This window comes from Erythrolamprus reginae, chromosome 12 (genome assembly GCF_031021105.1).
Source record: "Erythrolamprus reginae isolate rEryReg1 chromosome 12, rEryReg1.hap1, whole genome shotgun sequence".
In the NCBI taxonomy this organism is placed as follows: domain Eukaryota; kingdom Metazoa; phylum Chordata; class Lepidosauria; order Squamata; family Dipsadidae; genus Erythrolamprus; species Erythrolamprus reginae.
The window spans coordinates 32,902,880-32,925,386 of NC_091961.1; the positions used below are offsets into that span (position 1 = coordinate 32,902,880).

General features: G+C 45.4%; 1 protein-coding gene across 7 annotated transcripts in view; it reads left to right on the plus strand.

Moving 5' to 3' along the window:
• NCAM1 (neural cell adhesion molecule 1) overlaps positions 1-22,507 on the plus strand; it is a 158,657-nt gene that overhangs the window by 98,560 nt on the left and 37,590 nt on the right. For 4 of the 7 annotated variants that reach the window (XM_070765592.1, XM_070765587.1, XM_070765589.1 and 1 more), the window contains exons 2-9: positions 3,633-3,707; positions 5,125-5,337; positions 6,214-6,357; positions 7,635-7,772; positions 8,847-8,964; positions 9,743-9,912; positions 11,400-11,542; positions 17,331-17,360. In XM_070765592.1, coding sequence (XP_070621693.1) covers positions 3,633-3,707; positions 5,125-5,337; positions 6,214-6,357; positions 7,635-7,772; positions 8,847-8,964; positions 9,743-9,912; positions 11,400-11,542; positions 17,331-17,360 — 1,031 coding nt within the window. The remainder of the gene's footprint in view (positions 1-3,632; positions 3,708-5,124; positions 5,338-6,213; positions 6,358-7,634; positions 7,773-8,846; positions 8,965-9,742; positions 9,913-11,399; positions 11,543-17,330; positions 17,361-22,507) is intronic. The other 3 variants (XM_070765593.1, XM_070765588.1, XM_070765590.1) reach the window with 1 other exon arrangement.

Here is a 22,507-nt window from a genome sequence, read left to right on the forward strand (position 1 = left end):
GGGATGAAAAGGGTCACGTAATCCCTTGAGCCGGGAGATTACTGGTTTTAGGCATGCTTTAGTCATGTCCCTTGAATCGTGGGATTACTTTAGACACAGAACATGTGGGAATCCCCCCTGAAAGCATCTCAGGGGCACTTTATCTGGCAATGGGCAAGAGAGTGTTTCCGCTGCGTCTTCTATGGAAGCAGTATAGCACTTAGCATTAGCATTTCAACTTATATATCACTTCCTAATGCTTTACAGCCCTCTCTAAGCGGTTAACAGAATCAACCTCTTGCCCCCAAAAATCTGGGTCCTCATTTGACCCACCTCGGAAGGATGGAAGGCTGAGTCAACCTGGAGCCTGGTGAGATTTGAACTACAGCCAGCAGCCAGCAGAAGTGACTTGCAGTACTGCACTCTAACCACTGTGCCACTTAGGCTCATACGTAGAGTCGTAGTAAAGGGTTAGCAACTCTCCGTTGTAGCAATTCCTTTTGCAGTAGGATCGGTGGTCATAAAAGAAAAGCAGGTCATGGTGGCATCGGGGACTGGATTATTTTCCAGAGAGTTGTGCACAATTGGGTGTAGTCAGGAATTGTTCATTAATCCTGGTTTGTAGCATTTGAGTGTGGTTTGATTGTGTAGCATTGATCGTTTTTAGTAATACAGTAATGGGTTTTAACTTGTTCTTTTTAATATTCGATTTGTATTATATTGTATTGTTATTGTTGTTATGACCCGCCCCGAGTCTTCGGAAATCTAAATAATAATAATAATAATAATAATAATAATAATAATTATTATTATTATTATTATTATTATTATTATTATTTCAATACAACACAGCAAGCGAGATCACTATGTTGGATTTCATATTTTATCACCAGTTGGGCGCTTCCTATTATTATTATTATTATTATTATTATTATTATTATTATTATGTCAATACAACACAGCAAATGAGATCACTATGCTGGATTTCATATTTCATCACCAGTCGGGCGTTTCCTATTATTATTATTATTATTATTATTATTATTAGGTGTGGTTTTTTTATTTTATTTTTTAATAATTTCTATATAGAGGCAGGCAGGCCCTTGAAACCAATGGAAACCAACCATCTCAAAAATCAAGCCACCAGTCCTGTAGGACTGGACCACTAAAGAGTGGAACATGGTTGGAGAGGGTTACTATCGGTTTTCGCCTGCACTCAAAATTAGCCCCTGCTCGCCCAACCAGTAGCAACGGTCAGCTGGCCACACTCCCGAACCGGTCCTCCGGTCACTGCTCCTTGAAATGGGCTTGCACAGAACCCTCTGAGCATGCACAGAGAGTCACTTCCACATTGTGGACTGAAAACAAGCACTTCCAAGTTCCAACGCGATACGAACTGGTAGGGAAAGTATAATCCACCCCTGGTGGGATAGATTAAGCCTTTGCAACAATAACAGATGGGGGGAAAATGCTTTTGATTATGCTGGACCAAGCAGTGCTTTTATTAAGGTGATTGTTTTCCGTCCAACTAACGACTGCAATTTAGAAATTGCTGGCATTAAGGTCAGACTTTCTTGAAATCTTTCCTTGACCTGGACTTGTTAGGGCAGGAAACGCCGGCAAATGTATCCCACCGATGGGAGCCAGGATCCAATTACGTCTCCTCTAATGGCTCATTACTTTTCATGAAAGACCACAACGGGCTCTCTGATGCCAAGGTTTGGGAGAGATGGTGAATGCCGTCGTGGGTGCAGGGGCCATTAGGAAGGATCTCATCCAGCTGCATGGAGAGGCAGGCATGTTCCGTGGAGGGGGGCTTCGACAGCACCACCTGGACATTACAAACTTGAACCAGAGGCGTTGTCTAAGAAAATGAAATTCAATGGGGGAAAAAGCAAGGCAAGAAAAACAATACACACAGGTGCAGTCTACGTGGTACGTTGCTCAACAGTAGTAACTGCGAGGGGGATCTTGGAGTCCTAGTGGACAGCCATTGAAATAGGAGCCAGCTGTTTGGGAGGGGGTTGGTGATGATACTACAGAGTCTGGTAGTTATTTCCATGCTTCAACTACTCGGTTACTAAAGTTGTACTTCCTGAAGTCGAGTTTGGAGTGGTTTACTTTAAGTTTGTATCTGTTGTGTGCTCGTGTGCTGTTGTGATTGAAGCTGAAGTAGTCGTTGACAGGAAGGACAGATGATTTTATGGGCTCTGCTTAGGTTGTGTTTAAGGCGACGTAGTTCCAAACTTTCTAAACTGAGGATTCTAAGTCTAGTTGCATAGTGTATTCTGTTGCGAGTGGAGGAGTGGAGGGCTCTTCTAGTAAAGTATCTCTGGACATTTTCTAGAGTGTTTATGTCCGAAATGTGGTGTGGGTTGATGAGCTGTATTCAAGCATTGGTCTGGTGAAAGTTTTCTATGCTCTGGTTACTGGTGTGAGATTACTGGAGCAGAAGCTAAGTGGGATTAGTTTAACAACTCTTGAAGCCTTTTTGGCAATGTTGTTGCAGTGGGCTTTGGCACTTAGATCATTTGATAGGAGTATTCCAAGATTTTTACGGAGTGACAGTTGTCTGCAAGATCTTGTTCATTCAGCTTGTATTTGGTGTTCTGATTCTTTTTTAAAAAAATTAAATGTTTACATTTAAATTTTTACATTTACAATTTGAATTTTTACATTTAAAAAAAAGCAACTTAAAATGGTTGTTGGCTGTTGGTTATTGGCTGTTAGCTGTTGATTGTTAGTTGGCTGGCTGGAACAGTTTTAATAATAATAATTAATAATAATTTATTCGATTTGTATGCCGCCCCTCTCCGAAGACTCGGGGCGGCTCACAACAACGATAAAAACAATATTATACTGGCACAAATCTAATATTTTAAAAAACTAAAAAACCCTATCATAATTAAAAACCAAACAGCACATACATACCAAACATAAATTATAATAAGCCTGGGGGAAAGGTGTCTCAAATTTATTTATTTATTTATTTATTTATTTATTTATTTATTTATTTATTTATTTATTTATTTATTTATTATTTAGATTTGTATGCCGCCCCTCTCCGCAGACTCGCCTGGCGGTATAGGTGGGTCTTAAGTAGTTTACGAAAGACAAGGTGGGTGGGAGCAGTTCTAATCTACGGGGGGAGTTGATTCCAGAGGGCTGGGGCCGCCACAGAGAAGGCTCTTCCCCTGGGGCCCGCCAGACGACATTGTTTATCTGACGGGACCCGGAGAAGGCCAACTCTGTGGGACCTTATCAGCCGCTGGGATTCGTGCGAGTGTGAGTTAGCTGTATCTTGGTTTAGTATCTAAATGTAAGTAAACTTTACTTTGTTCCTGTAAATAGAAGACAAAGACAGAAGATATTTTGATTGCATTGGAGAATAAAACTGCTTACTACTGTTTTCTACAAAAGTTCCATTGTTATTTCTCCTGTACTGGTTCATAAATTGCCACATTATAATTCTGGTATCTTGCCAAGTCCAACTGCGTGCCTTTGTATAGCCAGACAATCTTAACCCAGCCCAGAGTCATAGACCTAACAGTCTTCTGCAGGTTTTCAGGTTTGCAATTAATATTGGATGTCACCCTTCCTTGCTTGGTGAACAAGAACATCCTAACCTCATGTGGCTTCTTTCTGTCTTTCAGTCTCTCTTCAGGTGAACATCGTTCCGAATAAGGTGGAGGTGCCTGTTGGAGAATCCAAATTTTTCTTATGTCAAGGTGAGTGTTCTGTCGGGCTCTCTTGTAGACTCCTCCCAAAAATTCACAGGTACAAATTTCAGACACACACACACGTTTGAAAATTCAAAACAATGTTCTTTATAATGAAAATTCACTTAAACCAAGCCCTCTTTTGGTATAGCAAAGAGCACTCGTCTCCCTTATCAGTTCTGTGATACTTAGCTTGCAGCTGTGAGGCAATTCACAGTCCTTCTTCTTTCACAAAGTGAAACACACTTTGCTCTGGTTTAGTTTCAAAGCGGGGAAAAATCAGCACACAAAAGGTCAAAGTCAGCAAAGCAGTCACGAAACACAACAATCAGATAATCCTCCTCAATGGCCAAACCCACAGGCTGCTCTTTATAGCAGCCTCACTAACAGCCCCACCCAACCACAGGTGGCCTCATTTTCTTTGATAATAATCTCTCAGTTGTTGCTGCCTATGCATCGCTCTCCGCATGCGTGGCTGTATCATTAACTCTTGTTCTGAATCCAAGGAGGAGCCAGAGAATTGATCTTCTTCTGAGCTGTCTGCCCCACTCTCCTCCTCCCTGTCACTCATGTCTTCTCGGTCAGAGGAGCCTTCATCAGCAGATTCCACCGGGGGCAAAACAGGCCTGCAGCATGTGGATGTCTCCCCCACACCCATAGTCCTTGGGGCAGGAGCTGGGCCAGAGCTAACCACAACAATGAGTAGCTGCATAATCAGGTGTTGAATCCTGTCTTATATCAGAGTCAACCACCCAATAGAGTTATACCTTCTCCTCATGCAACAGCTGAGTTAACTGACAGATTAAAGAGGCTTGAACTTCAACCTTTCCACCGCAGCAACGCATGAGCACGTAATAGATTCAAACTTAGTGTGCACCGCTCGATTGCAGAAAATACGACTTTGGCAATAGAGTGATCAATGCCTGGAATGAATTACCTGACTCTGTGGTGTCTTCCCCCCAACCTCAAAATCTTCAACCTTAAATGGTCTACAGCAGTGTTTCCCAACCTTGGCCACTTGAAGATATTTGGACTTCAACTCCCAGAATTCCCCAGCCAGCATTTGCTGGCTGGGGAATTCAGGGAGTTGAAGTCCAAGTATCTTCAAGTGGCCAAGGTTGGGAAACACTGGTCTACAGTTGACCTCTCCCCTTTTCTAAGAGGTCTGTAAGGGCCGTACATAAGAGCACCATTGTGCCTACCGTCCCTGTCCCACTGTCCTATTGTCTTACCCAGCAGACACCCTAACCCAAGGGTTGGCAAAGTTGGCTCTTCTATGACATGTGGACCTCAACTCCCAGAATTCCTGAGCTAGCATGATTGGCTCAGGAATTCTGGGAGTTGAAGTCCACAAGTCATAGAAGAGCCCACTTTGCCTATCACTGCCCTAACCCAACTTTTGCTTGGATTTCTTCATTTGTTTCAGTGACCGGTGATGCCCGATCCAAAGAAATCTTTTGGTTTGCCCCCAATGGCGACAAGCTGACGACAAACCAGCAGCACATTTCTGTGGTCCGGTCCGACGATTCTTCCACTCTCACCATCTACAACGCTAACATTGATGATGCCGGCAACTATAAATGTGTGGTCTCCAGCGAGGAAGGAGAAGAAGAGGCCACTCTCAACGTGAAGATCTTTCGTAAGTGGTTGGGCTGGAGAAAGAAGGGTTGGGTGGGGAATGAGAGAACTCCGACTTTGGAATCCTGCCACCCTAGAACAGAGGTCCCCAACCTGAGCCCTTGAAGACGCAGAAAGGCGAGGAGGGTGGGGGCAGTTCTAATCTCTGGGGGGAGCTGGTTCCAGAGGGTCGGGGCCGCCACAGAAAAGGCTCTTCCCCTGGGTCCCGCCAGACGACATTGTTTAGTCGACGGGACCCGGAGAAGGCCAACTCTGTGGGATCTAATCTGTCGCTGGGATTCGTGCGGCAGAAGACGGTCCCGGAGGTATTCTGGTCCTGTGCCAGAATATCTGACCACATTAATCTGACCAGATATTCTGGTCAGATTAATGTGTATTAGTAACTAGGAACCAAAATGATCGCAAATGAATAAGCTGCAAAAACAAAATATCCTGCAATCTAGCAGGTACCACAATTATTTTATGTATAAAGCACAATGCTTCTGTCAATGTCATGCTGTTGTTTTTTAATGTAAATAATCAATAATAAATAAATAGATAAAACCATTTCAAGGAAGTTCATCCCAATCCCAATCATGCTACCAGGTGTAGCAGGGTGTCAACGCTCAAAGGCTCCAGTTAATCCATGTTTTCATTAAGGCGAATGAGTTTTGTGTACTCCTTGTAGCTTCGTGCGAGTATTGGACGGGGCAGAACTTCTAGGATCAGGGGAAGTGAAAAGCTTCCGTTCATCCATTCGGCAGCCTAGTGGTTAGCTCCTTGCTCCAGGATTTGCAAGATTCCCGGCCTCTGCTTCAGTTGAAAAGAGGAGGCCTTCTCCTCATCTGCTACTTGGGGTTTACTCTTCCCTTTCCCTGTACTGTATCTGCTTTTCCAGAGAAGATGACCTTCCAACATGCCCCCAGCCCCCAGGAGTTCAAAGAAGGAGAAGACGCGGTCATTACCTGTGACATTGTCTCCTCGCTGCCTCCCACAATTATGTGGAAGCACATGGGCAGAGATGTGGTCCTGAAGAAAGATGGTAAGTGTGCACAACTTTGTGTCTGTGTGTTTCTGCATGGATGCATGTGTTGTGGGAAGCCCTCTACGTGACTTTAATGTTTTATTTACTAAGTCTGCACTACTATTGTTGGAGGTCAAGGGAAAGGGAGGGTTTTTCCTTCTTTTTCTGCTCAAGATCCCCCTGGACAATTGGGGAGCTCCTGTGGGACACAGAATGCTGGACTCGATGGGCTTTGGCCCCATTCAGCAGGGCTCTTCTTAGGTTCTTACGTTCTCTCTGTCTTTCTCCTTCCTTCCTTCCTTCCTCCTTCCCTCCTTCCCTCCCTCCTTCCCTCCATTTCTCTATGTCTTTCTCCTTCCTTCCTCCCTCCCTCCATCTCTCTCTGTCTTTCTCCTTCCTACCTCCCTTCGTTCCTTTCTTCCTCCGTCCCTCCATCTCTCTCTGTCTTTCTCCTTCCTTCCTCTCTCCCTCCTTCCCTCCCTCCCTCCATCTCTCTCTGTCTTTCTCCTTCCTTCCTTCCTTCCTTCCTCCCTCCTTTCCTCCCTCCCTCCCTCCATCTCTCTCTATCTTTCTCCTCCCTCCCTCCTTCCCTCCGTCCGTCCCTCCCTTCCTTCCTTTCTCTCTCTGTCTTCCTTCCTTCTTTCCTTCCTTCCTCTCTTTCTCTCTCTCTCTTTGAGCTGGGGTAGGCAGGGTTCCCTTGGGTCCCATTTGTTGGGGGTCCAGGGAAAGGGAGGGTTTTGCCTTCTCATTCTGATCAAGATCCCCATGGACAATTGGTGGGCCCCTGTGGGACACAGAATGCTGGACTCGATGGGCTTTGGCCTGATTCAGCAGGGCTCTTAGGTTCTTACGTTCTCTCTGTCTTTCTCCTTCCTTCCTTCCTTCCTTCCTTCCTTCCTTCCTTCCTCACTCCCTCCACCTCTCTCTGTCTTTATCCTTCCTTCCTCCCTTCCTTCCTCCCTTCCTCCCTTCCTTCCTCCTTCCCTCCCACCATCTCTCTCTGTCTTTCTCCTCCCTCCCTCCCTTTCTCTCTCTGTCTTCCTTCCTTCTTTCCTTCCTTCCTCTCTTTCTCTCTCTCTCTCTTTGAGCTCGGGTAGGCAAGATTCTCTTGGGTCCCATTTGTTGGGGGTCAAGGGAAAGGGAGGGTCTTGCCTTCTCTTTCTGCTCAAGATCCCCATGGACAATTGGTGGGCGACTGTGGGACACACAATGCTGGACTCGAGGGGCTTTGGCCCCATTCAGCAGGGCTCTTCTTAGGGTCTTATGTTCTTAACTTCTCCCTTCCTTCTTTCCAGTGAGGTTTGTGGTGTTGAGCAATAACTACCTCCAGATCAGAGGGATAAAGAAAAGTGACGAGGGCATGTATCGCTGCGAGGGGAGGATCTTGGCCCGGGGAGAGGTGGACTTCAGGGATATCCGGATCATCGTGAACGGTGAGCATTTAGCGCTTTGAAGGCAGGTGAACTTTGGATGCTGTACCGGGTATCGTCCACCCCTTTCAGGTCTCCAGAGAGCTGAGGCCACAATTCCCACCATTGCAGGTCAGCCCTTCTTTGGTCACCTGTGAAGGACATCCATGTGGGAAGGAAGGAGCATTGCTAGCTGGCAAATGTTTTCTTTCTGTTCACTGATTAAAATTTGAACGCAGAGCTTATTCGGTGGCCTTGAAATCACATTTAGCAATAGCATTTAGACTTATATCCCGCTTCCTCGTGCTTTCACAGCCCTCTCTAAGTGGTTTACACAATCAGCCACTTGCCCCCAACAATCTGGGTTCTAATTTGACCCACCTTGGAAGGACGGAAGGCTGAGTCCACCTTGAGCCAAAGTGAACCCAAGAACAAGGGGACACAATCTGAAGTTAGTTGGGGGAAAGATCAGAAGCAACATGAGAAAATATGATTTGACTGAAAGAGGAGTAGATGCTTGGAACAAACTTCCAGCAGACGTGGTTGGTCAATCCACAGTCACCTAATTGAAACCTGCCTGGGGTAAACAGATCCATCCTAAGATAAAAGACAGGAAATAGTATAAGGGCAGACTGGATGGACCAGGAGGTCTTTTTCTGCCGTCAATCTTCTATGTTTCTATGAGCCAGTGGTGAGATTTGAACTGCTGGACTACAGCTAGCAAGATAGCAGAAGTAGCCTGCAGTGTTGCACTCTAACCACTGCACCACCCTGGCTCTATGACAGTGTTTCCCAACCTTGGCAACTTGAAGATATCTGGACTCCAACTCCCAGAATTCCCCAGCCAGAATTCGCTGGCTGGGGAATTCTGGGAGTTGAAGTCCAGATATTTAGACTTCTATACCGCATTCGCTGGCTGGGGAATTCTGGGAGTTGAAGTCCATATATCTTCAAGTTGCCAAGGTTGGGAAACACTGCTCTACGAAATGAAAGAATAGAGAGCGAGAGGCCATTTATTTTTACTTCATCCCTTCTGAGATTATGCACAAGGTCTCCCCTCTTCCTCTTTTGCCCACTGACCCCCCTCTTCCCTTCCAGTGCCCCCCATCGTCCGCTCTCGGCAGGGAACGGTCAACGCCACTGCCAATCTCAGCCAGTCAGTCAAGCTGGTGTGCGACGCTGACGGCTTCCCGGAGCCCATCATCAGCTGGACCAAGTAAGGAGGGTCTATGGGGTGGGAGGAAGGAGGGGGGGTTGCTCATTGGTACCCCATCGTTATTATTTTTATAAATCAAGGTAGCAAACACGCCCAACACTGTGAGGTGAGTTGGGGTGCAAAGAGAGCGAGAGAAAGAGGGGGACTGGCTAAATTCATCCAGCTGCCTTGCGTGCCTAACATGAGACTAGAACTCAGCATCCCCTGGTGATTGGCCCAAAGTCACCCATCCACCTGTCATTCCTAAGGCGGGACTAGAACTCATGTCTCCTGGTAATTGGCCCAAAGTCACCTGGGTCAGCTTTCATGCCTATGGAGGGACTAGAACTCATGTCTCCTGGTGATTGGCCCAAAGTCACCTGGGTCAGCTTTCATGCCTATGGAGGGACTAGAACTCATGTCTCCTGGTGATTGGCCCAAAGTCACCCATCCACCTGTCATTCCTAAGGCGGGACTAGAACTCATTGTCTCCTGGCATTGGCCCAAAGTCACCTGGGTCACCTTTCATGCCTATGGTGAGACTAGAACTCACCGTCTCCTGGTGATTGGCCCAAAGTCACCCATCCACCTGTCATTCCTAAGGCGGGACTAGAACTCATTGTCTACTGGTGATTGGCCCAAAGTCACTTGGGTCAGCTTTCATTCCTAAGGCGGGACTAGAACTCATTGTCTCCTTACAATTGGCCTAAAGTCACCCAGCCACCTGTCATTCCTAAGGCGGGACCAATCAGTATCTCCGTTAAGGTCCATTTCTGGACCTGGGCTTTCTCCCCCACAGGGATGGAGAACCAATAGAGCGAGGGGAGAACGAGGAGAAGTACGGCTTCAGCTATGATGGCTCGGAACTGACCATCCACAGGGTGGAGAAGAACGACGAGGCCGAGTACGTGTGCATCGCCGAGAACAAAGCGGGAGAACACGATGCCACCGTCCACCTCAAAGTCTTCGGTAAGCTGCCCTCACGGCTGTTGGTCATTTTTCCTTCTGCTCCTTTGACAATCCGAGTGTCGGGAACTGGACTTGGATTATCTCCGTGCAAGACAAGGATAGGATTAATATCTGAATATTTCAAGTACGTTCCATTACATATGTCCACTCGTGTGTCTGCGGGTGTTTTTAAGTTTCTAGTCCTTGGTGTTATAAGCCAATCCTGAAAGGCTAAGGAGCGTCCCTAGCAAATTTCCCCAGGGTGCAATGGACCAAATTACCTCCGGGACAGCCTGCTACCGCACGAATCCCAGCGACCGATAAGGTCCCACAGAGTTGGCCTTCTCCAGGTCCCGTCAACTAAACAATGTCATTTGGCGGGCCCCAGGGGAAGAGCCTTCTCTGTGGCGGCCCCGGCCCTCTGGAACCAACTCCCCCCCAGAGATTAGAACTGTCCCCACCCTCCCTGTCTTTCGTAAACTACTCAAGACTCATTTATACCACCAGGCATGGGGGAGTTGAGATAACTCTTCTCCCTAGGCCATTACAAGTTATGCATGGTATGTTTGTGTGTATGTTTGGTTTTATAATAGGGGTTTTTAGTTGTTTCTGCGGGTGTTTTTAAGTTTCTAGTCCTTGGTGTTATAAACCAATCCTGAAAGGCTAAGGAGCGTCCCTAGCAAATTTCCCCAGGGTGCAATGGACCAAATTACCTCCGGGACAGCCTGCTACCACACGAATCCCAGCGACCGATAAGGTCCCACAGAGTTGGCCTTCTCCGGGTCCTGTCAACTAAACAGTGTTGTTTGGTGGGATCCAGGGGAAGAGCCTTCTCTGTGGCGGCCCCGACCCTTTGGAACCAACTCCCCCCAGATATCAGAGTTGCCCCCACCTTCCTTGCCTTTCGTAAGGTCCTTAAAACCCACTTCTGTCGTCAGGCATGGGGGAATTGAGACTTTCCCTCCCCCTAGGCTTATAAAATGTATGCATGGTATGTCAGTATGTATGATTGGTTTCTAAATTGGGGTTTTTTAAATTAACTTAAATATTAGATTTGTTTATATTGTATTATTATTGCTGTTAGCTGCCCCGAGTCTGCGGAGAGGGGCGGCATACAAATCTGATTAATAAATAAATAAATAAATATATGTCATTATATATTGCTTTTATCACTGTTGTAAGCCGTCCCGAGTCTACGGAGAGGGGTGGCATACAAATCTAATTAATAATAATAATAATGATGATGATGATGATGATGATGATGATGATGATGATGCATACATACATGTTAGACACAGGCACACAAAAATATACATTATCTACTATATAAACTGTATGTACACCAATACACGAACAGCTCTCCTAAAATTATACACATTCAACCTCATTTACCGAATCCTTCTTGACAATGAGCTAGCAGGAGGAGGGGGTCTGCGATCTCCGATTGTCAAAATCAACTGGGGGGGTTCTGTCTCCCTCTTTCTCTCTTTTTCTAACCCTTCCTTTAGCAAAACCCCAAATCACCTTTGTGGAGAACAAAACTGCAATGGAGCTGGAAGACCAGATCGTTCTGACCTGCGAGGCCTCGGGCGATCCCATTCCCTCCATCACCTGGAGGACCTCTTCCCGGAACATCAGCAGTGAAGAGAAGGTAGGGTTTTCTCCTAGACCCCCCTGTTTACACCCCCCAACCCAGGTAATAGAAACCAAAATGGAGGAGGAGATAAGCCAGAATGCTTTAGACTCTCCTAGCTCCACAGCTGTGCATGCTGAAACCAAAGTTTTGTAGGTCAGGCGTGGATAATTATAATTTGCACTCCGACAATATCAGAAATAGCTCCTGAACATCTCAAAATACCTAGAAAGAAGCCCGCTGTTGCAGTGGAATTGGACAAGTAGAGAAAGCCCACCACTCAACCTGGAAATCTGGACAGAAGTCCTGGATGAAAAAACTCAGAGCCATGAAACCTTCATCAACTTGATGCCTTGCAGATGTGATCACAAAGTATATACCGTAATTTTCAGAGTATAAAATGCCCCAGAGTACAGTAGTACCTCTAGATACGAGTTTAATTCATTCCAGAAGGGAGCTTGTATGTCGAACAACTCATATCTGGAACAAATGGCTTTAGACTTTGTTTTTCACCTGCGAGATAACCAGAAGCAAGGATTCTTGCGCCACCTAGTGGACACTCGGCTCGTATCCTGAATTTGAGCTCGGGTCTGGAACAGAAATTTCTCTCCCCTTGTGGCTCGTAACTTGGAATACTCTCATGTGGAGCTGCTCGTATCTAGAGGTACTACTGTATAAGATGCACCTTAGTTCTTTGGGAGGAAAAAACAGGGGAAAGAATCTGCTTACCAGGTATTTCTCTGGCCAGCGTCCTTAATCTGGTCAGCTTCAGCACATTATTTATCCCCTGGTTAGGGCTGTAAAAAACTTTATTCAGAGAGAGTAACAATGAAAGAGCTTGCAAGCCAGTAAGAGCTAGTAAACGCCTGATTGGTCAGATTGTAAAAATATGCTCTGAAGTGCCAGAATAGAAGCTTTAGTTCCTAACTAAATTTGTCTTTTCCCCTAGTCTTAGGCGACCCCTGTGAAACAGTCGTTTGACCCCCAAAGGGGTCCCAACCCCCAAGTTGAGAACCGTTGACTTAGATTTATATACTGCTTGATGGTGCTTTACAACCCTCTCTAAGCGGTTTACAGAATCAGCCCCCAACCATCTGGGTCCACATTTGACCCACCTTGGAAGGAGGGAAGGCTGAGTCAACCTTGAGCCGGTGGTGAGATTTGAACTGCTGAACCAGAGCCAGCAGTCAGCGGAAGCAGCTTGCAGTGCTGCGCTCTAACCACTGTGCCATTGAGGCTCATTGTGGACAGAAGACCTCTGAGGTTATGATGCATGAAGACCCAGAGGATGAAGTTGACCAACTCATTATGCACCTTATTTTTCCTCCTGACCTCGATTTGAAACTAGCATTTAAAGAAGGGTCTAATGCCAGTCTCCTAACCAAATGGATCCACCCTCAATGTCATTGAAGAGTTGGTTGAAGTTGAGCCATCTAGCCATGACCAAGAAGATCCTTTGCGACCGGCAAAGGGACGATTGGAATCAAGTTGATTCCACCCTTGGGTGCTCTGGTTTCAGCCTGCACTGCCATCCCAGCAGCTCTTGCTAAATTTTAAAGTTGCTTTGAGGAAGAGAGGGGGGAGTGGAGGGGCAAAGGAGGACCCGAAAAAGTTTTTCTTTGGGACCCCATGAGTTTGTGGATGGTTCTTTTCTCTTGATCGCTTGCATTCGTACTTGCGTTGCACATAATTTCAGGCACAAAAGCCATGGCTGCCTCTGTGTTTGCTTGTTACCTGTCATTGCTCACTTCTGGAAGTTGTTTCGGTCCTTAACTGGCAAAAATAATTAGCAGTTTGGAAAGGAGGGGGGGGGAAACCCAAGCCTGCCAATGGGATTGGGGCTTCGTCTCCTGTTCTTGGGATCCAGTTGGAAAGGCAGAAGTTTGCAGAACCCGAGATCTGAAGTCCCAAAGCTACAAGATCAAAGAGTACCATACTAATGCTCCTATTAAAAAGGGGAAGGAATCGAGAACTGAACTCGAAGGCTAATAGTCTCGCAGCATCACATTAAGAAAGGATTCACTTCTGTTGAGGGCTTCCTACAGGTCAGGAAATTGCCTTGATGGAGCAGCAGTTTGGTATATCAAATTCTGGAGACCTCACTTACAAAAAGAGATGGATCAAATTGAACGGGTCCAAAGACGGGCTACAAAAATGGTGGAATGTCTTAAGCATCAAACCTATCAGGAAAGACTCCATGAACTCAATCTGTCTAGTCTGGAGGACAGAAGGGAAAGGGGGGAACATGATTGAAACATTTAAACATGTTAAAGGGTTAAATCAGGTTCAGGAGGGAAGTGTTTTTAATAGGAAAGTGAACAAGGGGGCACAATCGGAGGTTAGTTGGGGGAAAGATCAGAAGCAACGTGAAAAAAAATTATTTGATGGAGCAATTCGAATCTCCGGGGGGAGTTGATTCCAGAGGGCCGGGGCCGCCACAGAGAAGACTCCTCCTCTGGGTCCTGCCAGACGGCATTGTTTAGTTTACAGGACCCGGAGAAGGCCAACTCTGTGGGACCTAATCGGCCACTGGGACACTGGGATTCATGCGGCAGAAGGCGGTCCCGTAGGTATTCTGGTCCGATGCCATGAAGGGCTTTATAGGTCATTACCAACACTTTGAATTGTGACCGGAAACTGATCGGCAGCCAGTGCAAGCCGCAGAGTGTTGATGAAACATGAGCGTACCTGGGGAGGCCCATGATAGCTCGCGCGACCGCATTCTGCACGATCTGAAGTTTCCGAGCACTCTTCAAAGGTAGCCCCATGTAGAGAGCGTTGCAGTAGTCATAGCACATAGAATAGTACGAAGGAGCAGGTAAGTTCACTGTGATATCTATTCTCCCGAATATACCACCTTTTTTAGGAGGCTCTTGAAGGGAATGGCTCTCAAACTGCTAACTATTTTTGAAACATTCACTTCTCTGGTTGGACGGTGGATACTAAAGAACCATGGAAGTTATTATTATTATTATTATTATTTTTAAAAGGATTAATTTCTCCACGTGGAGCCCGTGGGCTGTTTGACGCATGCTGATCAGAGCTGCCGCTGTTCTTTTGTCTTCAGCACTGCAAATTCTCTCCGTTGCATTTCTCAGTTGCCTGCGCTGTGGCCTTCTTGTTAATGCAACCCTGCCCTCCGAGTGCGGTATACGGGAATTATAGCGAAGGATCCTTTGGGATCATCAATGCTCAAAATAAACAACCACCATTATTATCAATGGCTGTTCAGAAAGAAAAGAAGGAAGAAGGGATCGATTTACTATTGCAGCCTTTCTCGATTTAGCATCTTCCAATCTGGGTGACAGAAGAGGGGGACATTTGGTTTATCACACTACGCAAAATAACCGCCTTTGTTTTTCCAGCGGTTTTTATGTTGTTTTATTGTTACGTTGCCATCTTTTCTCTTGAGACACATTCATGGGAAGGGAGGGATTCTCCCTTAATTTTATCCTTAAGAATAGAAAAGGATAGGGAAAAAAAATGTTTTAAGATTTTAAGATTTAATTGGATTTGTATGCCGCCCCTCTCCGAGGACTCGGGGCAGCTCACAGCATGTACAGAAAAAACAGGAAATAGTAATAACAATCCAATTAATAGTGCACTAAAAACAATCTTTAAAAAGGGCCTATAAACCTGGGGAAAACATTACTAATAGAAGTAAGAATTATTCTCCTTTCCAGAAAATATTTGGGGAAGATTCTGCTACCTAAGTAGATCGTTTGCTTACATTTTACCACTCAGATTCGCTATGGTTATTTGTAAAGCGCTTTTTATTTTGAACTTTCATCTGATTGCAGGTGCCTCTATCCAGGGGGAAAAAATTACATACTCTTTAAAACATGATCTTTAAAAATCCAGCTTACTTTTCCTGCTCAGAACTGCTTGGATTCTTCTGTGAGAGTTATCCACATAAATGTAATTTAAAAATAAATAGCGGGCTTTGTAAATTAGGTTTTTCTATGTTAGAAAGTGCTTCCTATTCCTGCTCCCTATGAAAATTAGGCTCAATATTAGGAAAATGGAGAAATGGTTTTTCCTAAAGCTATGGAAGGAGGTTCTGAAGCCTAGAACTGGTTCCTATTATATTTGGGGAAAGCATCAAGGTGCTAATGGCTTTTTGGATGGAATTTATTTCGGTTTTGTGTTGTTAAAATAATGCAGCCTGGAGGCCTTTTCCTCAGAGGGTGGCATTGAACTTTAACAATGAGATGTCCGTCCACATCTAAAACTGAATTTAAATTCTTGTGTGAATATCTGGAGCCGTTGTTACTTGAAGCATGGATTGGATTCGTCTCTGTTGAAGAGAGTGGGTTGCCCACCCTTCTCGGCAGCCTCTAAATTAGGGATGTCCAAGCTTAGCATCATTAAGACCAGTGGACTTCAACTCCCAGAATTCCCTAGCCAGCATGGCTGGCTGGGGAATTCTGGGAGTTGAAATTTATTTCTTTACTTATTGGATTTGTATTCCGCCCCTCTCCGTGGACTCGGGGTGACTCACAACATGTCAACAATAAAACAGGGTACAAAATACAATTGGATCCAACTGAAAGCAACATACAAATCTAAATAATAATAATAATAATAATAATAATAATAATAATAATTAGTTTAAAACATCAAAAATCATTCATTCAATACAAACCAAATATACTAGGCGTTCAGTGGCCAGAGGCCGGGATCTAATAAACCCAAGCTTGGTGGCTTAAATAAGTTTTCAAATTCTAATGAAAAGCAAGGAGGGTTGGGGCGGTACGATATGAATCTCCAGGGAGAGCTGATTCCAGAGGGCCGGGCCCCCCACAGAGAAGGCTCTTCCCCTAGGCCCTGCCAAGCAACATTGTCTAGTTGAAGGCCAACTCTATGGGATCTGACCGGATGCTGGGATTCCTGCAGCAGAAGGCAGTCCCATAGGTCAGTGTTTCCCAACCTTGGCAACTTGGAGATATCTGGACTTCAACTCCCAGAATTCCCCAACCAGCATTTTCTGGCTGAGGAATTCTGGGAGTTGATGTCCAAATATCTTCAAGTTGCCAAGGTTGGGAAACACTGCCGTAGTTAATCTGGTCCAATGCCATGTAGGGCTTTATAGGTCATAACCAACACTTTGAATTGTGTTCGGAAACCCATTGGTAGCCAGTGCAGTCCGCGGAGTGCTGGAGAGACATGGGCATACCATAGTTTCAACATTGCCAAGCTCGGACGCCCCTAATCAAAGTTAAGACACAGCTCTTGTTTGTTTGCTAGAGCAGCTGCTGTTTGTTGTGGATGTGGCATGCGAGACAGCGGTCATTGTTCACTGGGGAAGCCTTGGGTCAACCGTGCCGTGTTGGTCCCCGTCTCCTTCCAGCATCTCATTCGTCTTTTGGGTCATCTGGCTTTGTGTCATGCTTGCTGAGTGTGGACGCTGCAAGGTCAAGTTGGGAAAGCAACAGGTTAGCCAACCTGAATGCTTGCGAAGATATACGAACCTCCCAGCATCTTTTTCCCTCCAATCGCTTTGCAGCGTTGGATGAGTTGGGTCTTTGAAAAGAACCGATAGAAGGAAGGAAGATAACTTTTCGTCCATTTGTGGATCACCTTCCTTGCACTTCCTACCCCAACTATTCAGATTGTGCATGTAACACAGGAATGAAGGGGAACACATCAACCCTGGTGACTGAAACGCGGGCGAAGGGGTGGGCCGGAATGGGGAAGGACACTATAACATATGTAAGAAATTTATTATTCTTTGTGTGTCTGTGTGTGTGTTTTCTGTGTGTGTGTGTGCGTGTGTGTGTGTGTTTTATTTATCTATTCTTTCCAGGCATCATGGACCAGGCCCGAGAAACAAGAGGTATTAGCTTACCTGACCAATAGTTCATTTTACCTAGATTTACGTATCTATCGTTTGTAAATATTTAGCTGTTGCAAAATAACCAATTGATTGTAGAAGTAACAAACGCAAGCCTAAAGCTAGTGTTAACAACGTAACTTCTCTGATGCTGAAGATATAAATTCCCCCGGGGAATGAATATATACATACATACAGTGGTACCTCTATTAAAGAACGCCTCTACTTAAGAACCGGGTGTTCAAGATTTTTTTTGCCTCTTCTTAAGAACCATTTTCTACTTAAGAACCCGAGCCCGGGAAAATTTCCCAGGAAATTTGAGAGCGGCATGAAGGCCCGGCCAGTTTCCTGCCATTCCCCCTTGAATCCCGGCCATCTCGGGCTTTTCTGGGCTGCCAGAGGAGCCTTTCGGCTTCAGCCAAACAGAGGAGTCACCACAGTGAAGGAAAGGTGCAGGTTGCAAAGCGAGTGAGCGAGAGGAGAGGGCAGCCCTTCAGCATGGGAAGGAAGAGGAAGCAGGTAGCAGCAGCAGCAGCAGCTACCTTTTGGTCAAAGGAGCAGGAGGTTCCCCTCTCTCGCCCACCTGGGTTTCTCTCTCTGGCACAGTGTATGGGAGGCACCCTCATGTCGGATGTATGGGAGGTTCATGCTCCTCTTCGACACCCCACAGCTCCTCTTTTTCTTTTAAGCCTTAAAGTTTGGGATTTTTTTATTCCCCTCCCCTCACCTTCTTCCTTCAGCAGCGACTCTCCTCCTCCTCTCCTTCCTCCTCCTCCTCCTCCCACCCAAATTCCGAGCTTTTCTTTCTTTCCTAATGGGTTTGCACGCATTATTTGCTTTTACATTGATTCCTATGGGAAAAATTACTCCTACTTACAAATTTTTCTACTTAAGAACCTGGTCACGGAACAAAGCAGAGGTACCACTGTATACATATATATATATACATACATACAAGGGTTATCTGGAAAGTAAGGTTACAAGGCACGTAGCTCTTGCAGGGAATGTTCACAGGGCAAGTTGGTATTACTATCGTGTAGCGGGAAGCCAGCGGAAGCGAACAAGCGATGCCAGGGGTCAGTAGACCATCGACTGGTGTTGTGGGGAAGGTTAGAGATGAGCGTCCTCATTCCGTTTCCCTCCAAGTGCGAAGTGCAAAATGGGAACCGAATTTCAATTTTGGAAATACGGAAATTCACAATGAAGACAGAAGTAGACGGATGTCCATCGTGAGTGATGACGTGGTGCAGAAAATTGACCCATTTTGTCACATGCTGTCTTGACATTACGTCCTCTCCATAAACTGAACCAAATTTTGCGATGCACTGCAGCAGCGTTCGTGCCCTTGGCATCCAGGTAGCGTATTACAGCGTGCACTTCGCACTTGGAGGGAAACGGAAGGAGGACGCTCCTCTCTAACCTTCACCACCACGCCGGTCAATGACCTACTGATCCCTGGCACTGCTCCTTCTCTTCGGCTGGCCTCCCGCTACACATTAGAAATACCGACTTCCCCCGTGAACCTTCCCCGCAAGAGCTATGCGCCTTGTAACTTTACTATCCAGATAACCCTCGTATACAAACAGCTCTATCAATCGGGTAACTCAAAGCTGCGTTCTATCCTAGTGGATGTTGAAGTGAGCAAGCATCCTGTTTTAATAATGGCTAGTTCTCACTTGCTCTTTGGGACGTTGGTGGGTTTAAAAGGGTCCCACAGCTTTTCCAGGAAAATGTGCAACATTAAATTCACAAAGTTGGCCGCTGCTGAGGCACAAACGTCCTAAGCAGACTTCTTAAAAGTTTCCTGGGACAAACGTCTGAAGCAGACTTCTTAAAAATTTCCTAGCCACCATTTTCTGTGTTTGCTCATTTCTTTCCAATTTAGACACACTCTGTTCTCTACCTGTGTTTGCATCACGTTCCAGCCCAGGAGCAAAGCCATGGTTCTCGCTCCCAATTTCCTCCATCTCAGAAAAGGGCCCTTTAGATCAGGAGTCTCCAACCTGGCCGGATTTTAAGACTCGTGGATTTCAACTCCCAGAATTCCCGGCTAGCAGGGTTGGTAGCTGCAGCTTGAAGCAGCTCCTTATTTTCAGGAAGAAAAATGCCCGTTTTCTATGGTTCGATTCCCCACCCCTTCTACTGTATTTGGAGAAAGCATCAGACAGGACTGATACTTAATGGTCCTTCGGAGGGATTTTATTTGTCTTTAAAAAAAAAAAATATTGATTAGAACACAGAAAACAAAAATAAATACAACTACTATTTGGGTTACTTATATATTATATATTTATATTTATTAGATTGTTTTGCCGCCCCTCTCCGAAGACTTGGTGGCTCACAACAATAAAAGCAGTACAGTACAACTTGCAACCCCATTTTCCTCAGAAGTTGTTATCGGAGATATTGGAAGAGTTATTATTTAAAATATATACATTTGTACATTTTTTTGTTATTCTTATTGCTAACATTCCTTATAGTGCATATACAATTAATGCAATTAACCACTTTTCAATATCTCTATAATTTATTCTCCTTTACCATTTCTCTCTTCTAACCAATTATAATGTTTATCCTATAATTTATAGTATAGTCCTCCTGCCCTTTCAACCCCCTTGTTGTCATATCCATTTCTGCAAAGTCTGTGATTTTTTTTAATGATCACTTCCTCCCAAGGGACGTCATCATTTTTCTGGATGGATTTTATTTCAGTTTTGGGTTGTTAATCTACAACCTGGAGTTGGCTGACTAGGAAATTCTGGGGATTGAAGTCCACAAGCCTTAAAAGTTGCCAAGTTCAGAGAATCTCACTCTAGAACCGAGTTTCCGGGTTCTAGCATGGGTTTCTTGTGCATATTTAACAGGCTGTCACATTTTCCTTAATGGGACCCAAACGAATGAACCCCGTACATCAGTTTCTTATTGAATTTGGATTTCGGGAGGCAAGGCACAGCTTTGGGGGAACTCCTAATTTCCACTTCAGGCAGGGGAAAGAAGAATCGAAAACAGAAGGCACTTTTGTCATTAAGGTTTTCTGAACCTGGGTTAGGCTAGAGAGTAAACAAACCCTGGATTGCACAGAAGACAGATGTGAGCGAGAGAGTGGTCTTTATGTGGGGGATGGAGGTGGGCCGATCCGTGGGATTCTTCCTCGGACCACAGCGCACAACTGATAACATGGGGATGGTTCTGCTCCCGGGAGGCAATTGAAAATGGCCAGGCTACAAAAAGGGTGGAAGGTCTTAAGCATAAAACTTATTTATTTATTTATTAGATTTGTATGCCGCCCCTCTCCGCAGACTTGGGGCAGCTCACAACAGTGATAAAAAACAATATATAATGACAAATCTGTAGAGTCTGGAGGACAGAAGGGAAAAGGGGGACACGATCGAAACATTTAAATATGTTAAAGGGTTAAATGAGGTTCAGGAGGGAAGTATTTTAATAGGAAAGTGAACACAAGAACAAGGGGACACAATCTGAAGTTAGTTGAGGGAAAGATCAAAAGCAATGTGAGAAAATATTATTTGACTGAAAGAGTAATCCATGCTTGGAACAAACTTCCAGCAGACGTGGTTGGTCAATCCACAGTAACTGAATTGAAACATGCCTGGGATAAACATAGATCCATCCTAAGATAAAATACAGGAAATAGTATAAGGGCAGACTAGATGGACCAGGAGGTCTTTTTTTTGCCACCAATCTTTATGTTTCTATGAAAATCTTATGGCCAGTCCCCTAATTTTTGAGGATATAAAATTAGAGTTCAGGAATTGAGCAGAGGTGGGTGTATTAAAAAAAAAAGAAAAAGCAAAGGACACAATCCTTCAGTTGTCCCCTCCCAAGGTCCTGGGCTGCAACGGGACCCTCTTGACTGATCTTGCATGAGCTTTGAGGTTGGGAATGGTTCCTTCCAGGCATCTCTGCAAGCAGCGGTCCTCTGCCTGCATCTGTTGCCATGGCAACGCCTGATCAAAACCGGGCTTTTTCAACTCTGCGCGCCTGTGTGCGTGTGTTCCCTTTGGGGTTGGAACAAGCCTCTTCATGCACAAGAAAGAAGAAGGGGGCGGGTGGGGTGGGGTGATGTTTCTCTTTTGAAATGCTGATTCAGGGAGATCCTTTGGGTTAGCCATCTCTTTTCCAGGGGGATGTGGGAAGGATCAATGTGCAGGTTTTGGTTGGGCACACCTTGGTTCTTTACGTTATCTGAGAAAGGGAGAAAGAACATAAGGACCTAAGAAGAGCCCTGCTGAATGGGGCCAAAGCCCACCAAGTCCAGCATTCTGGGTCCCACAGTGGCCCACCAATTGTCCATGGGGATCTTGAGCAGAAAGTGGAGGTAAAACCCTCCCTTTCCCTTGACCCTCAAATGGGACCCAAGGGAAAACTGCCTGCCTCAACTCAAAGAGAGAAAGAGAGGGAGGGAGGGAGAGAGGAAGGAAGGAAGGAAGGAAGGAAGGAGAAAGACAGAGAGAACATAAGAAGGGCCATACTGAATTGGGCCCAAGCCCATTGAGTCCAGCATTCTGTGTCACCTGGTGGCCCACCAATTGTCCGTGTGGATCTTGAGCAGAAAGAGAAGGCAAAACCCTCCCTTTCCCTTGACCCTCAACAAATGGGACCCAAGGGAACCCTGCCTGCCTCAACCAACATAGAGGCGGCACATGGACATCTGTTTCAATAACCATCTATGATACACGTGACATCCATGAATCTGTCTCATCCTGCCTTGAAGCTCTCCAGGCTGACAGCTGTCACGACCTCTTCTGGAAGGGAATTCCATCAACCAACAATGATGATTAAGCCTTTCCACTGTCCATTGTCCATCCCCGTTTTTGGGTATATCTCCCTCAATGACTTGGAACTTTCCAGAGTTCATTCATCATCATTTCTACCTTTATCGGTCCTACAGTTCCCCCATAGTTTCCACACCTCCTGTTCATTCTTTCTAAAGGTCATTTGTACATGGCCCTGTGATGCATTCCTGTATTTGTAGAGGTAGAGATCTTCTCCTTTTATAGGAACAGGGCTCTTGTTTCCTTTTACAATAACAGGGTTCTTCGAGGCTATTAGGATACAGGGACGGCTTATTATTTTTCTTATAACAATGGTACCCCCAAGGGAAAAATGAGGAGGGGAACATAGAAAGC